This window comes from Papio anubis, chromosome 16 (assembly GCF_008728515.1).
Source record: "Papio anubis isolate 15944 chromosome 16, Panubis1.0, whole genome shotgun sequence".
Taxonomy (NCBI): Eukaryota; Metazoa; Chordata; class Mammalia; order Primates; family Cercopithecidae; genus Papio; species Papio anubis.
This window is the reverse complement of record NC_044991.1, coordinates 8,604,741-8,620,717: the sequence shown is the minus strand read 5'-3', so window position 1 is coordinate 8,620,717 and position 15,977 is coordinate 8,604,741. Positions and strand designations below refer to the sequence as shown.

General features: G+C 49.5%; 2 protein-coding genes across 2 annotated transcripts in view; one reads left to right on the top strand and one right to left on the bottom strand.

Moving 5' to 3' along the window:
* TCF20 (transcription factor 20) overlaps positions 1-15,977 on the top strand; it is a 186,373-nt gene that overhangs the window by 69,344 nt on the left and 101,052 nt on the right. The window lies entirely within an intron of this gene.
* Positions 661-6,314, bottom strand: LOC103888394 (proline-rich protein HaeIII subfamily 1-like). Its single transcript, XM_031656123.1, has 4 exons — positions 6,310-6,314; positions 5,886-5,985; positions 5,467-5,760; positions 661-1,622 (listed from the first exon to the last, which is right to left on the bottom strand). Exons 1-4 carry the CDS (start codon positions 6,312-6,314, stop codon positions 1,227-1,229), a joined length of 795 nt encoding a protein of 264 aa, XP_031511983.1. The 3' UTR covers positions 661-1,226.

Genomic DNA, 15,977 nt, shown 5'->3' with positions numbered 1-15,977 from the left:
ATGATTTAAAGACACACACTGGTGAGACCAGGCTGGCCCCAGCTCCGTGACCGGCCCAGTGAGAGTCCAACCACTAGGGGCAGTGAGTGCCGGGCAGGTGGGTGTGATCTGTGCGCCCGGGGCTGCACGGGCTTCCCGTTTCTTGGCCTCTCCTCAGGTGTCGGCTCTCTGCTCACCTGTGGGGACGATGTGTCAGTCGATTCACAGCAGCTACTGCTTGTTGGCCAGACCGTGGTCTTCCCAGCGTGGGGTCTGAGAGTCTGAGGCCCCCACCTGCCCCAGCTGCCCAGTGTCCAGTGCTTAATATATGACTGTGGGAGAGGCTGGTGCTGCCCACGCCATCCTCTTACATTCTTTCCCTATTGGCCTGCAGACTTTTGGTCCCACTGACTGTCTTTCCAGTGTTTGCTGAGTGCTGGGAAGCCTGGTGGTTAAGAGTGCAGCCTCTGAAGACCTGGGTTCAAATACCAGCTCAGCCTCTTCCAAGCTGTGTGACTTGGGATAAGTTAAACTCTTTGCACCTCCGTAGCCCCATCTGTAAAACAGGAGTGATAACAGTACCAAACTCATTAGACTGCTGCAAATATGAAGAACTGGGGTGACAAAGGGAAATCTGCATAGTGCCTGGTTCATAGTAAGCCTGGATTCCTCTGGGTTGTATCATCCTCACTAACATCATTTTAACGGACATGGTGCCCTACCCTGCACAGGATGCCGGAGACCCGAGAGAAGCAGAGGTGTCTCTGCCCTGCATATGCTCACAGTCCAGGGGGAGAGATGGATGCATCCCAGATTAGGATGCCACACTTCTATCCTGGAGGGCAGAGTGAGGGGCAAACCTGGAGAGCAGAAGTTTCTGTGGGACCCCGTGAAACAAATCCATGCCAAACATGTCAATGCTACAAGGCCCTGCAGGATCCCACCCTTGCCCAACTCCGCAGCTTCATCTTTTTCCCCTGCACTGGGCACAGTCCTCCTGGGCACAGCGGGTGGCTCTCGCCCATACCCCTACGTCTCGGTATTCTTTGGTCCTCTGTTTTGAAGCCCTCCCTACCACCATAGCTTTAAAGCCTCCTCTGACCTTGCACCAGAAAGAACTGTTCTGAGCCCCCATGCTCCCTCCATGTGGGCTCAGAGACTTGCACAAAGCAGGGGCTCCTGTGGAATGAGGGCACAGAATGAGGGCGTGCCCACAGAGGCTCTCCACCCCTGCTGTTTGTGCACTCTCAGTATCCTTGTGCTTTGCAAGGGGACAGTGCGTGGCTTGGGGACAGGCACAGCAGGAGGCTGTGGGGAGTTTCCCGCTCTGTTAGCCAGAGGCTTTTGTAGGTTGCCTCCTGGAAGACTGCCCATGAAGCCCTGAGCTTGTGAGCAGGAATTCCAGGCCTCCCTCTTGGTGTGATTGAGTTAGCAGGCGGCCCCTCCCAAGAGGAAGGAGAGCTGGAGCTTGGTGAAGGATAAAGGTGAGGGCTGTGTGTCTGCTCACCAGAGCTGGCAAGTGAGGAAGGACATCCGCCTGCTCTGAAGGCACCCCGGCTCACTTTGCGCAAGTCACTGATCTGCCGAGCAGGGCCAGTCTCCTCAATCAATCCACGCTGACAGATGGTAGTGGAATCAGTGACCTAGAGGCAGAAGGCTCCATTTGTAATCCTGGAGTGGCCCAGGCGCCTGGAGGAGGGCAGAGGAGTTTGTAATAAAAGGAGTGATACAGTGTTTCCAAAAGCCATCTTTGAGCCAGAGGAAGAGGCAAAGGATTAATTTTGTTTATAGAATTGATACACTGATTCAGTTCAATGAGTAATTTTTGAGTGGACTGGGTCAGGAGGGACGGGGAAGAATCTGGTCTACTGTTTTTTTTGTTTGTTTGTTTTTTACTGTTCCTTCCTTAAAGAGCTCCCAGTGTGGTAGGAAAAACAGGATCCATGCATTTGAGACAATGAGAGAACAACAGAAAACACTAATGTGATTTCAGAGGAAGGGGCTCTCAGTTATTGAGTGCCTGCCACTGTGCAATCTTGGGCAGCAACTTAACTCTTTGAGCCTCAGTCTACTCAAGTGTCCTATTGTATCCATATAGAACATGCAGCTAGTGTTAACAGTGCCTGGTACTACACTGAATTTTTTTTTTTTTTTTTTTTGAGACAGAGTTTTGCTCTTGTCGCCCAGCCTGGAGTGCAATGGCGCAATCTCAGCTCACTGCAACCTTCGCCTCCCAGGTTCAGGCGATTCTGCTGCCTCAGCCTCCCAAGTAGCTGGGATTACAGGCACCCACCACCACACCCGGCTAATTTTTGTATTTTTAGTAGAGACAAGGTTTCACCATGTTGGCCAGGCTGGTCTTGAACTCCTGACCTCAGGTGATCCACCCGCCTCGGCCTCCCAAAGTGCTGGGATTATAGGCGTTAGCCAATGTGCCCAGCCTATGCAGCTCTCTTGAGAGTCCCACAACACCTTATGAGTGAGGTAATTTAAAAAAAAAAATTTTATTTTTCTTTTAAGTAAATACAGATGGGGGGGAGTCTCACTGTGTTGCCCAGGTTGGTCTTGAACTCCTGGCCTCAAGCAGTCCTCATACCTCAGCTTCCCAAAGTGCTGGGATTATAGGTGTCAGCCACCACACCCTGTCCAGTGACATAATATTATCATTTTATAGCTGAGGAACCCAAAGGGGGAAGTGACTTGTCCAAGGCCACACAGTGCAAGAGTAACCTACGTCTTCCTGTTGGCTATGATGCCCATATACGTTCTTTTTCCAAATGGTACCAAAAGAGAAAGCGGCAGGCTTTCAGGGATAAAGAGGCCCAGCTGGCCTGGTCCTAGGACTGGGGAAGTTTCCAGGTGGAGGTCATCAGGGCAATGTTCTGGCAGGGTCTGAAAGGGCAGGGAGGGGGCTGCATGGTTATAAGAGGCAGGAGCTGACAAGAGCCTGGACTCCGGTTACCCGTCTGCATTCTTTATTCCTTCCCTTTCGAATGAGGCTCTGCGACAGATTGTCACCATCCCCAGGGCCCTGCATCTGAGACGCAAGTGAGCTTACGAGGAAGGGAAAGAATGGAGGAATGATGGGGCAGGCGACTCTAAGGAAAAGCGATTCACCTTTCTTCATGAATTCTCTCAAGAAATTGAGGGTGCCCCCAACACCAGTCTTCAGGAAGCTCCCCTGCATTCTCCTATTTTTGTCCAGAAAACACAGCCCTGTGCTGAGCGCCTCTTCCACCTTTCCCTTTACAGCCCTGACCCCAGGAGAAGCCAGGTACTGGTCTTTTAAGTCTTGAGGCCTGAGAATTTGAAAATGAAACTCAGAAGAACAATGGGAACAATCAAAGGGCAGGGCCTCGTGGCTTGTTCAGCTCTGCCCCGGAAGAGCCTGGCATGCAGGAGGTGTTGGGGAATCAAGTCCCCAGGAATAGTCCTGACCTGCTTTGGAGCCAGCCCCCACTTTGGGAGACTGGACAGAAGCCAGAAGAAATCACTGTCTTCCCCAAGGACATGTTCCTGCCAAGGGGCCCAGGACCGCCTCGGGCCTTTCTGGGACCCTGGGACCCTCCTTGGATAGCCTGAGAAAAGGCTAAGCATTAACATCTCTGGCTAGGTGGGGTGAAAGGTCAAAAAGTAAAACCAGGCCCGCTGGGGAGCTGTGTACCTCAAATATACGGAAATCTGGGTTCCAGACCACCCCTGGTTCCTGTCAATCCCCATCTGCTGCTGGAAGCACTTTTCCAATCCCAACTGACTTGCAGGTTGGGTTGCTTCAGGAGAGGAAGCCACATACTCCCCTAACATCTAGGACAGACGGGAGCCTAATTTAGAATCGGCAATTTTAGCCAACATTAGGGACATCTAATCCAAACTTTCCTCACCCACAGGAAACTGAGGCCCAAAGTGGGAAGAAAATTTGGCCAGGTCAAAGGTCAGGGGCAGGATCACAAATTCTCAACGTATCCTACCCTTGCTGGCCTTGTCACTTTTGATGGCCCTGGGGATGCCAACATCTACACCGTAGTTGCTCTACAATTGCGATTTTTTTTATAAAGAAGTCAAGCCCTTTCTTTGCTCTAGAAACACATCAGGTTTGCAAAGGAAGGCTGGGAACAGGCTGAGGCCTTGGCACCGCAAATCCTCCGCCTTATCGGCAAATTAATTCGGGACCCTGGGCACAGTCAGCCTGGCATTGCAGCTTTTTAATGCAGCAGCAGAAGGCAACTGGAGCGTCCATTTTACAGGTGAGGTATGTGGGCCTCCCTCCTCGCATTTTCCGCGGTGGAAACTGAGGCTCTGAGAGGACCCAAGCCGTTCCTCCACGGACACCCGGCGCCCATGGGCGGGGACTGCCAGGGACCCAGGCGGGACCAGCTAGGCCTTGGGCTGGCCCCGGTCCAGAGGGCTATTGGTGGGCAGGAGCCGCCCCCACGCCCTCCCCGACTAAACAGGTCACCGAGAGGAGGCCGGGCCCTTGCCCGCGGGCTTCCCGGGCCGCGAGAGGCGCAATTCTGGCATTGGAGGCTCCAGGGAACTCCAGAAATCCCAGAGAGATTCCGGGCCACCAACTCCCCAGAAAGTTGGCTCGCGGCCACCCCCAAGACGGCCCTGAGGCGCGGGCCAAGATGGTACTGGGCGGGCGGCGTACTGCGCCCAGCGGCCGCGGAGGAGAACCTCGCGCGACCCGGCCGTGGGGTAGGGGGTCTTCGCTGCCCCTGCCCGGCGCGCGCCGGCCTCGACGCCTTCCGCCGCACGCCGGGTGGGCACGCGCGCTCAGCCCTTCCCAGCGCCCGCCCCCGCCACGCGCCCCGCCCCGCCGCGCGCCGCCCGCCCGCCCGCGCCGCGGCAGAGCCTCCCATTGGCCGCGCGCCGTCACCTGACGTCTGTTCCTGTGTGTTGGAATGGAGAAAAACCCGAGCCGAGCCGCCTTCGGCCCTGCGAGGCGGCCGCGGCCTCCGCCAGGGAGCCGCCTGGGCGCGCGCCGACCGGGGGCAGCGCGCGAGGCGGGCGAGCCTCGAGGGGCCGCGGCCCCGGCCAGCCCCGCCGCCGGCCCGGGCGCCCGAGCTGGAGGCGGCGGAGCCACCCCACCCCCACCCACTTGCAGCGCCATATAAATCATACTGCTCCCTCCCCTCCCGCCCCGGCGAGGCCAGGAACTGGGCGGGGGCTCCAGCAGGTAACCGTCGCCCGGGCCTGAGGGGCAAGGAGAGGGTCGGGCCTGAGGGACTGGGGCCGGGCCGGGGTGTCCGGCCTGGGGGGCTGGGAGCAGAGGTCCTGGCAGGACCCAACCTGGGAATGCGGAGCCTCCTGGACTCCAAGCCAGGGCTTGAGGTGCTGAGGGGAGTGTTGCTGCCCGGCCCGACACGAGAGTGCGGGCAGGGGCCCGGGCCAGGCCTGGCGTCAGAGGGCTGAGGTGTCTCGGGCCGGCCCGGGGATCCGGCGGAGCTTGGGCGCCGGTGCTCGCCCGAGGGTGCGGAGGGAAGGTACCTGCTCGTCGCGCGAGGCCTTGGGTGCAAAGGCGGCGAGTGTGAGCGGGCGGCGTCCGGGAGTCAGCGCCGCCTGCCTCGGGGCCCCTGGCAGCCCCGGGGGCACCGGCCGCGCTCGCCTCTTGGCTGCGGGCTGGAGGCGAGGCCAGCGGGGCTGGGCCGGACTCTGGGCAGGAGGGCGCCGCGCTGGGGCGCCCGGGAGGGCAGGGGCCCGTTTACTGCCATGTGAACACCTGAAGCCATGTGGACGCGGCTGCTTCTCGCCTGTTGGGGGCGGAGGGCAGGTACCGGCGGGCTGGGAGCAAGGTCCCGGCGCAGGACACACTTCCTGTGTGGGGCGGCCTCTCCTCCCGCGCCGCGGGGAACAGGGCGGGGTGTGCGAGCCGGGGTCTCTGGGCAAGGGAGCGCTCGTTTGGGTACCTGAGGCTCTCGTCCCTTTTTCGGGGGAAAGTGGTGGTTTGAGGGAGCGTGGCCAATCGGGCTGATTGCTCTCAGGCTGCGGCAGGAGGTGCACTGTCCCCTGGGCGCCGGAATGGGAGTGGAATTTAGTGAGTTGGGGGGCGGTGCCGAGGAGCGGCTGTCTTCCTCTGCTTGTGGGTGGGATTATTGTCGGTTTCTGTGGTTGCGGATACCAATACGGTCTGCTGATACCTTTAGTCGGAACTTAGGGGTCAGGTCAAAATTAGGATTTTCTCCTTTTCTTTTTTTCCCTCGAAGATTAGATGTCTCTGGTAACTGCTGTAAAATGGATGGAATTTTCGAGCTATTATCTAACAGGCTGATCTTTGAATGATAATTGGACCCTTATGTTAACAGCCTCAGTGAAGAGTGAAGAGTTTTATACAGCATCTTCCGTGGGGTAGCTGTTTGATGGGTGGGGTAACTTCACTGAATTCCGACCTAGGAGACCAGGAATCTGCTTACAGCTTTGACGCCAAATAAACTGCAGCCCAGGGCAAGTTACTTACCCTCGTAATTTCCTCATCTGTTAAGTGAGGGTTCCCAGGTCAGACAGTACAGGGGTTTGTGGTTTTGCTTTTTTATCTCTCATTTTGTGCTCTGTTTTAGCCATAGGCAACTTTTCTGAGAAATGCAGACTGTACCTTAGCTGGCTTTTAAAAGCCTGTGTTTTAGCTTCCAGCCTCTACCTTCGACAGAGCATAAAACTTGGTCAGGGTATACTCTTTTTTGAGATCCCACTTGCTGTTCGGTGCTTCAGAACGGAAAGTGTGTTATTCTGACCTGGGTGGAATGCATCTTACATATTTTTTGTCTTTGTGAAAGAAGTTATCAGAAATACTTCAGAGAATATTTGTCTACTTGGGAAATGTGTGGATAACATGTGATTGGGTCTGTGTGTGTTGGCTCAGAGGAGTTCCAAGAGCTTTCTATGCAGGGGATTGTGGAGGATCCGGATCTTATTAAAGTTCTTCAAAGGACATTTGACATTTGGCTAACGGTTGAAATTTCCAGCCAGCTTCAGCATTCTCAGAGTAGGGGGACGAGGTAGAATGCCATAACATCTCCTGTGAAATGGTATGCTAGTGGAATTAACTGTCACCTCAGGGTGCACTAATTATTTGCCTCCCCCAACTTACTCCTTACTGGTAGCCAATGCTCTGCAGATGCTGAAGAACCGTAATTAGTTTCACTGATTTTACGGTGTGTGAAGGCCTTAGGCCATGCTTTTGACCGGCAAGTATTTCTATACCAATCTCAGAATTTTTGTCTTAAATTTCTAGAACTGTGCTGCTTGGCTGGATATGTGCCCAATATGGGTACAATATGGCTTTCTCAGATCACTTTTTATTTTTATATTTTATTTTTTTTTAATTAAATCCCCATTTATTTATTTATTTATTTTGAGACAGTGTGGTGTTCTGTCGCCCAGGCTGGAGTGCAGTGGCGCAATCTCGGTTCACTGCAGCCTCCGCCTCCCTGGTTCAGGTGATTCTCCTGCCTCAGCCTCCCGAGTAGCTGGGATTAGAGGCGCATACCACCACACCCGGCTAAGTTTTGTATTTTAAGTAGAGGCAGCATTTTGCCATGTTAGCCAGGCTAGTCTCGAACTCCTGACCTCAGGTGATCCGCCCACCTTAGCCTCCCAAAATGCTGGGATTACAGGCATTGAGCCACTGTGCCTGGCCTGTATCACTTTTCGGTTCAATCTCTTTGAACAGTTTCTAAAAGGATCCCAGCATAGGGGCAGAGTGTTTATACTACTGACTTTGGAGATGGTTTGGTAGTAATTTTCTTGTGTGTTACCATCAGGCCTGTCACAAGTAAACACTTTTGTGTTTGTTTTATTTTTTGAGACAGAGTCTTGCTCTGTCGCCCAGGCTGGAGTGTAGTAGCGCTATCTCAGCTCCCTGCAACCTCCGCCTCCTGGGTTCAAGCGATTCTCCTGCCTCAGCCACCCGAATAGCTGGGACTACAGGTGCGCACCTCCGTGCCCAGCTAATTTTTGTATTTTAGAGATGGGGTTTCACCATGCTGGGCAGGATGGTCTGGATCTCTTGACCTCGTGATCCACCCGCCTCAGCCCCCCAAAGTGCTGGGATTACAGGTGTGAGCCACCGTGCCCAGCCCACGAGTAGACACTTTTATATAGCCACACAGATTATTTGGGGAATTTTCCAGAATAAACAATTTGTTAGGATTTGAATTATGACCTTGAGTTCAGTGTGGTGTTTAAAAAACTCTGATTATTCAAATTGGTTTTGTTTTTTCTGTTACTGTTGTTCTGAGACGGAGTCTAGCTCTTGTTGCCTAGCCGGGAGTGCAGTGGCGCGATCTCGGCTCACTGCAATCTCTACCTCCTGGGTTCAAACGATTCTCCTGCCTCAGCCACCCAAGTAGCTAGAAATACAGGCATGCGCCACCTCGCCTGGCTAATTTTGTATTTTTAGTAGAGACCGGATTTCTCTATGTTGGTCAGGCTGGTCTCGAACTCGACCTCACGTGATCCGCCTGCCTCCGCCTCCCAAAGTGCTGGGATTACAGGCGTGAGCCACTGCTCCTGGCCTATTAAATTGTAAGCAGTTATCACACTCACATGTATGTTACACTTGTCTTATAACTTACAAGGGAAAATATTGTTATAAAATTTTCATTCAACAAAGTAATTTGTATGTATTTATGTGAGAGAAGGTTGCCAAAATTAGTAAGATATCCGGAGACGTGGCTTTTAGGTTCCATAACCTAGTAGTGGTATACTTTTTTTTTTTTTTTTTTTTTTTGAGACGGAGTCTCGCGCTGTGTCACTCAGGCTGGAGTGCAGTGGCGCGATCTCGGCTCACTGCAAGCTCCGCCTCCCAGGTTCACGCCATTCTCCTGCCTCAGCCTCCGAGTAGCTGTGACTACAGGCGCCCGCCACCAGCCCAGCTAGTTTTTGTATTTTTTAGTAGAGAGCCCAGGGGTTTCACCATGTTAGCCAGGATGGTCTCGGTCTCCTGACCTCATGATCCACCCTTCGGCCTCCCAAAGTGCTGGGATTACAGGCTTGAGCCCCAGCCCGGCCATTAGTATACTTTTTGAGATGGAGTCTCTCTCTGTTACCCAGGCTGGAGTGCAGTGGCACAGTCTCCGCTCACATGCAAACTTCTCTGTCTAGGCTTGAGCGATTCCGCTGCCTCAGCCTCCTGAATAGATGGGATTACAGACTCCTGCCACCATGCCTGGCTATTTTTTTGTATTTTTAATAGTGACGGGGTTTTGACATGTTGGCCAGGCTAGTCTCAAACTCCTGACCTCAGGTGAGGTCGGAGGTCATCCACCTCAGCCTCCCAAAGTGCTGGGGTTACAGGTGGCAAACACCTATACTAACTTTCTAAAAATCTAGCCAAAGATAAAATGGAATGTAATTGAGATGATCACATTTACTTGGAGTTGGACTTTTTCTCATGAGTCCAACCTAAGTGGAAAAAATGCTGGCATTTGTATAAAAAACAAGCCTTTGTGCTAGACTCTGTCCAAGGCATTTTAAATTGTGTTACATCCATAGCCTTTGACCTTAGGGTGAATGTCTTTCCTTTCCCTGAGAGGTGGTAGAGTTAGTGAGGGTCAAGGCTTAGATATAACCCTCCCCCTCTTGGCTCCAGAGCCTGTACTGTACTAGGTTTTTTGCCTGCTCAAGGCAGAGGTCAGTCAGTGGTAAGTGTGGCCCTGGAATCCATATCTTCTTGCTGTGCCTCGCTTTTTAATTTAATTTAATTTTAATTTAATTTAATTTTATTTTATTTTTTGAGATGGAGTCTGGCACAGCCGTAGGCTGCAGTGCAGTGGCACCATCTCGGCTCACTGCAAGCTCCACCTCCCGGGTTCACGCCATTCTCCTGCCTCAGCCTCCGAGTAGCTGGGACTACAGGCGCGCACCACCACGCCTGGCTAATTTTTTGTGTTTTTAGTAGAGACGGGGTTTCACTGTGTTAGCCACGATGGTCTCAATCTCCTGACCTTGTGATCCGCCCACCTTGGCCTCCCAAAGTGCTGGGATTACAAGCGTGAGCCACCGCGCCCAGCTATTTTATTTTTTTATTTTAAAGCTATGATGAATCCGAAATCTAGATTCAGGTGAAATACTGGAAAGGGTGGTTTTTGAGACTGCTTATGCTTTTGTGATCCCCGGGAGTTTCCTAAACTTTTACCTTGCCCATACTTGGTCAGTTTTGCCAGTGTACGTGAGATTTAATCTATGAAAAATTTCTCTTTTGCTACTTCATTCTGTCCTGAGGTGAAAACTGTGGTATTAGCTTAACGAGTAACATAATACATAAAGGGCTGTCTCTCTTCCTGACTAGTTTACAATGCACTAGAATCATTTTGTAGGGTGACTGCTCTCACTCAGTTTGACCAGTTGGGACTCAAAAGATATATTTACCAAAGACAGTTCTTTCCCCAGTATATGCCTTAAGCCTTCTTACTCATGGGGACTTTGTGTTCAAGGCACCTTAGTACTCATTCATTCTGTCTGGGGCTTTGACTCTACTGTCTTCATTTTCTTTTTGTGGAGGTACAAAAGTGACAAGATAAAGCAAAACAATAAAACTATTGGAGTAAAAGCCATACATGAAAGTGATACGTTTGAAATACAGTAAGCCTGGGCAACATAGTAAGACCTGGTCTCTGCAAAATAAAAAAACCAGATGTGGTGGGTGCCTTTAGTCCCAACTGTTCAGGAGGCTGAGGTGTGAGGATCATTTGAACCTGAGAGGTTGAGGCTACGGTGGACCATGTTGTTGCCATTGCACTCCAGTCTGGGAGACAGAGCAAGACCCTGTCCAAAAAAAAAGAAATAGAATACAGTATACTGAAATCAAGGTATTTATAGTTAGAGCATAATTTGGTCTCATTGCACTGGATAGTTTTTGATTATTGGTTAGGCTGTTGAAAGTCCTTTAATACCCTTGATACATGTGGTATGGGTGAAAAGGGTCTCATGGCGATAAACACAATCAGTACTTTCTGTGTAAGAGCAATGTTGGCTTTGTGGGTAATATGCATGACCCAGCAGGAAGATGAACTAGAACGTGAGTTAGCTGGTATATCCGTGACTTATTATCTGGTGCTTCATAGTGGGGAATTAAGAAAGAAAACTACTAGGGGAAATACCATTATTGCAGTATGCGTATGTAAGCTGTTCTATAGGAAAGAGTAGAAATTCACTGGAACATTTGATATCAGTCTGATTGGAAGATGGTTTCCATGTTTGAACATCATGTCCCTGAATGTGAATTAAGGTCCGCGCGTGTGTGCGCTAATTTTCGTTAACAAGTATTTACAGGCATTCTCAGCATGGGAAGTGCGATGGTGGACAAGAAAGAGCCTACTCTGGAGACAGACTGTAAACAGTAAATAAAAATGTCAGGTGATGATAATAGCGGTGAAGAAAATAAGAAAACAATGTGAAATAACTCAGGGGGTGTTACTTTAGAGTGGTCACAAAGATACTCCCTGTTCTGAAGCCTTTTCTGCCAGTGGGGCAGTTGAACTTGATCTGTGGGCTGGATGGAAATGACATTAAACAAAGTAAATAATTTGTTTTAGCCTTGAGCACCTTGAGAAGTTAATCCAAAGGATGGAAGTGGGCTGGTTGAAGTGTTCCCTCTGTTTATATCTTTATGCTCTGTGAATAGGGACCTGGCTCAAAAGAGCTTAAGGGAGATCATTAGTGGTACCTTGTAAAGGCTAAGAAAGAGGAGTGCTGGCTGCTTTTTTTTTTTAATCATCCTGATTAAAAATGTAGAGATGCATTATAATATTGGTGAGTGTTAGACAGTGTAGGAAACATTTCTCTGGTTGTGTCTATTGCCCCCTGCTCCCCTACTTTAGATCTAGACCTGTTTGTGTTCATGTTTCTTTGTTGGGACTCCTCTATTTGGATAGGGGGCTGGGGATGTTAAGACAAGCAAGGAAAGCTCTAAGCAGAGGCTCTGGCAAGGGAGGGAACCATGCAGATCACACAGGCTTTGTTAACCATAGCCAGGAGGGTTCATCCTCTCAGTCTTTCCCAGCCAGCTGGCATCCAGCGTGCCTTCTCCCACCCCCTTTCCATACTCTCTGATGATAGAATTTTAGAGCTGGAAGACACCTAAGAAATTGTCTAGTCTAACCCTTTGGCTTTACAACTCAGGAAGATGCCAAGAAGCTGGTAATTTACCCAAAGTTATGCGGCTTTATACTGACAGAATCAAGGGTAGGACCTGTTCTTTGCCATCTGTGCCCCATGCTCTTACCAGCATAGTTGATGGTGGCTCTTGAGTAGAAAAAGGAAGCTCCTGGGTGTTAATGTACTCAGGAAAAAGCCTATATAGTTCCAATCTTAAGATATCAAGGGGAGACGGTACACATCAGTCTTGAAAGCAGAGACAAGATTGTACTACTGTTAATTTTCACAAAGATATGTAGTGTTGGCTTCTTAGGCCCCATTGGTTTCTCTCATCCTAATTATGCCTTGGTCCAAAATAGGTGACATAGAGAAACTTCCTTTGCCATGATCAGAATTAGTTCATTTAGAGTGAGGCCTTTTAGATGTAGGGTGAAACTCCTGATAGGTGGCTATAATGGGTTTCTAGAATTGAAAAAGAGTTAAGGCTCCAGCGGTTGTAAGTTATTTTACCTCCAGACCTCAGTTTCAGAGAAGCCAGATTTCATTGCTGCATTTAGAAGTGCCCTAAGGATGAAGCAATACTTTGAAAGTCTGGAGAATGTTCACTGTGCTTGGCAAGAATAGGGATTCTTGAGAAGTCAAGCAGGGAAGTACTTCCCTGGGCATTTCCCTGACTTAGTGCTGTGGGAGACCAATTATGTGAGGACAGATTTTGTATCCCTTTGGCAGTGATGTGAGAGGATACTATTGCTGAAGAAAGTCCACGTGATGGAAGGCAGCAGAGCGTGTGAAGGAGGATGCGCAGCCTCATCCTGGCTCCATCACTTGCTATCAGTGACTTCGGGCATTTTGCCTGAGCTGTAGTTTCCTCATCTGTGCAATGGAGATATATCTTCTTTTGGGCTGTTGGGGGAAGGAACTAAAATAGGAAAAGTATATGGTGAAGTGGACTGCCTGCAGGTGGCACTTAGAATGGTAGCTGTCCATTAAACCATCAGTCTGTGTTGTGCTATGTACTAAGACACTGGACTAGAGCAGGGCTGGTCCCTGCCAATTCTGTTGATTTTATGTCCTCAAATATTGGCCTAGTAGATAGTAGAGAAGGGCAATTAAATAGGGGTATCAAAAGTGTTCTCATAAGGGGAATAGAAGGTGCTGTACCAGGTGTGTGACCCTGACTTGAAAGATCACTAGAGGGTTCTCAGAGCAGGACCATGTATTTCCTCATCAGCCTGCTGAATTCAGTGTCTCTTCCCACCTCTGGTTGTTCATCCTCTTCTGCTTGACTGTTAGTATTCTCCAGACCCTCTTTTTTCAGTGTCCTGTCTCCCTTGGTGATCTCTGGTATCCCCAGGCTTTTGTGTTTGTTTATAAGCTGATGATCCCCACATTGACATCTTCAGCTAGATGTCTTCTAGCGCCTTCAACTCCTGCTCGACACAGCGGCTTGACCATCTCACTGGTATCGTGAGCTTCTTAAGTCCAAAACTGAACACTTATTCCTCGCAAACTCTTTGTTCTACATTTGTCCCCCAGTCCATAAGTGGCTCTACCATTTACCCAGTTTCTCAAATCAGATTCCTCCTTTTCTCTCACCACCCTCTACCTCTAAATCTATCACCGAGTTACTGTCAGTGCTACTTCCGTAAGATAAATTCTTTCATCTGTATTGCCACTACTCTCTTCACCTCTTACCTGGAACATGATGACGGCCGCTTCATTTCTGCTCCTGTCTCTATTCCACTTCACCCAGAACAGCCAAGAGTCGTGTGTCTGCTTAAAATCTTTTAATGGTTTCCCATAGCACTTAGATTCCAAACTCCTCCACATGGTTCACAAGGGCCAGAATGATCTGGCTCCCACCTGTCTCTGACCCTCCTGCTGCTTTTGCTCACGGCTCTCCAGTCACATTCACTTTTTTTTTTAGGCCCCGGAAGGTGGCAAGCTTTTTCCCATCTCTGGAACCTTTTGCGAGACGGAGTCTTGCTCTGTCGCCAAGGCTGGAGTGCAGTGGCCCAATCTTGGCTCACTGCAACCTCTGCCTCCCAGGTTCAAGTGATTTTCCTGCCTCAGCCTCCCGAGTAGCTGGGATTACAGGTGCCCGCCACCAGGCCCAGCTAATTTTTGTATTTTTAGTAGAGACAGTGTTTCACCATGTTGGCCAGGCTGGTCTTGAACTCCTGACCTCGTGATCTGCCCACCACGGCCTCCCAAAGTGCTGGGATTACAGGTGTGAACCACCATCTGGAACTTTTTAATATACTGTTTCCTCTGTCCATAGCACTCTGGCAAGGCTAGCCTTTTTCTCATCCTTCAGGATATTTGTTGAATGAATAGGAGGCAGCAAAGGGGATGGGGCAAGGAGGGGAAGTGTCCTCTGAGTGTATCTACAAAGGTCTAAAAAAAAAAAAAAAGATGTAGAATGAAATACGTTTGAAGAACTGAAAGACTGTGAGTTTGGTTGTGGCATAGGTAAGAGTTATTTAAGCAAAACACGTAGGACTCAGGCAGCTGGAACTTGAATGCACTGCTGATGGGAGTATAAAATGATGCAACCACTTTGGAAAACTGGCAGTTTCTCAAAAAGTTGAACATGTATCTGCCCTGTGACCCAGCAGTTTAATTTCTAGGTATTTATCCAAGAGAAATGAAAATGTCCACAAATAAGACTTATATGAGAATATTGATAGCCAAATGATAACCAAAACTAAACAGTCCGGATGTCCATCAGTGAGACAGTGGATAACAAGTCATCATGTTCATGCAATGGAAGACCACAAACAATAAAAAGGAACAAACTACAGATGCGTGTAATAAGGATTAATCTCACAAATATTATGCTCAGTGAAAAGCCAAACAAAAATCATACGTAGTGGGTGATCCCACTTAACAGCATTCCAGAATGAGCAGAACTTATTTGTGAACTAGATTTCAGGTTGGTCTTGCTTCTTGGGTAGAAAGGGATTGACTAGGAGAAGATGTGAGGGAACTTTTTAGAGTATGAAAATGGTTAGGTCTTGATAGGCACTCATCAAAACTGATTAAATCGTATGCTGTATGTGATTTAACTGTAAAAATCACCTGTAACCTGCAGCCAGAAACAACCCAGGAACTGTTCTTGATTCCTTTTCCCCCTCACTCTCAACATGTAATTGCCCAGCAGGCTCTGTTCACGTTATATTCAAAACATATCCTGAGTTTGGGCCAGTTGTGGTGGCTCACATCTGTAATCCTAGCACTTTGGGAGGCTAAGGCAGGTGGATTGCTTGAGCCCAGGAGTTTTAGAAAGGCCTGGTCTACGCAGTGAGACCCTGTCTCTAAAATGTTTTTAAGTTAACCAGGCATGGTGATGTTCATCTGTGGTCTCAGCTACTTGGGAGGCTGAGGTGGGAGTATTGCATCAGCCAGCTGTGATTGTGCCACACAAAAACCATATACATATATGTGTCTTACGAATTTGTTCCCTCTCATCTCAAGAACGATACCTTCTTATCTGAACTGTATTATTAGTTTCCTGTTTTTCCTACCCCCTATTTTTACCTTCCTACCAAACCATTTTTTCCACTTATCAGCTAAAGTGATCTCTTAAAAATTCAAATTAGATTATGTCAATTGCCTTCCTAAAATGCTCCAGTGGTTTTTCATTGCTTTCATGGTGGTCAGCAGGGTCCTATCTAACCTTTGTCTCCCTCTGAACCCGTTTGACCTGGTCTCCTTGCTCCCTAAGCTATGGGTTTGTTGGCCTTCCCTGTTTCTTGAACTCCTCAAGCTTATTTCTACCTTGGCTCCTCCCTCTGTCTGGAACACTTTGCTTCTCAAATCTTTGACTTGTTTCTGTTTGTCATTCAGGTTCAACTTAAATGTAACCTCTGAGAGGTTTTCTCTGACCCTTCCTGTCTAAAGTA

Excerpts from the sequence above, each read along its gene's own strand:
- LOC103888394 (XM_031656123.1), bottom strand. Across the intron at positions 5,761-5,885 it reads AAAAGGGACGAGAGCCTCAG|CCCGCCGGTACCTGCCCTCC; the intron begins GTACCCAAACGA and ends CCTTGCTCCCAG. Across the intron at positions 1,623-5,466 it reads AGGCCTCGCGCGACGAGCAG|GTCACTGATTCCACTACCAT; the intron begins GTACCTTCCCTC and ends TTCTGCCTCTAG.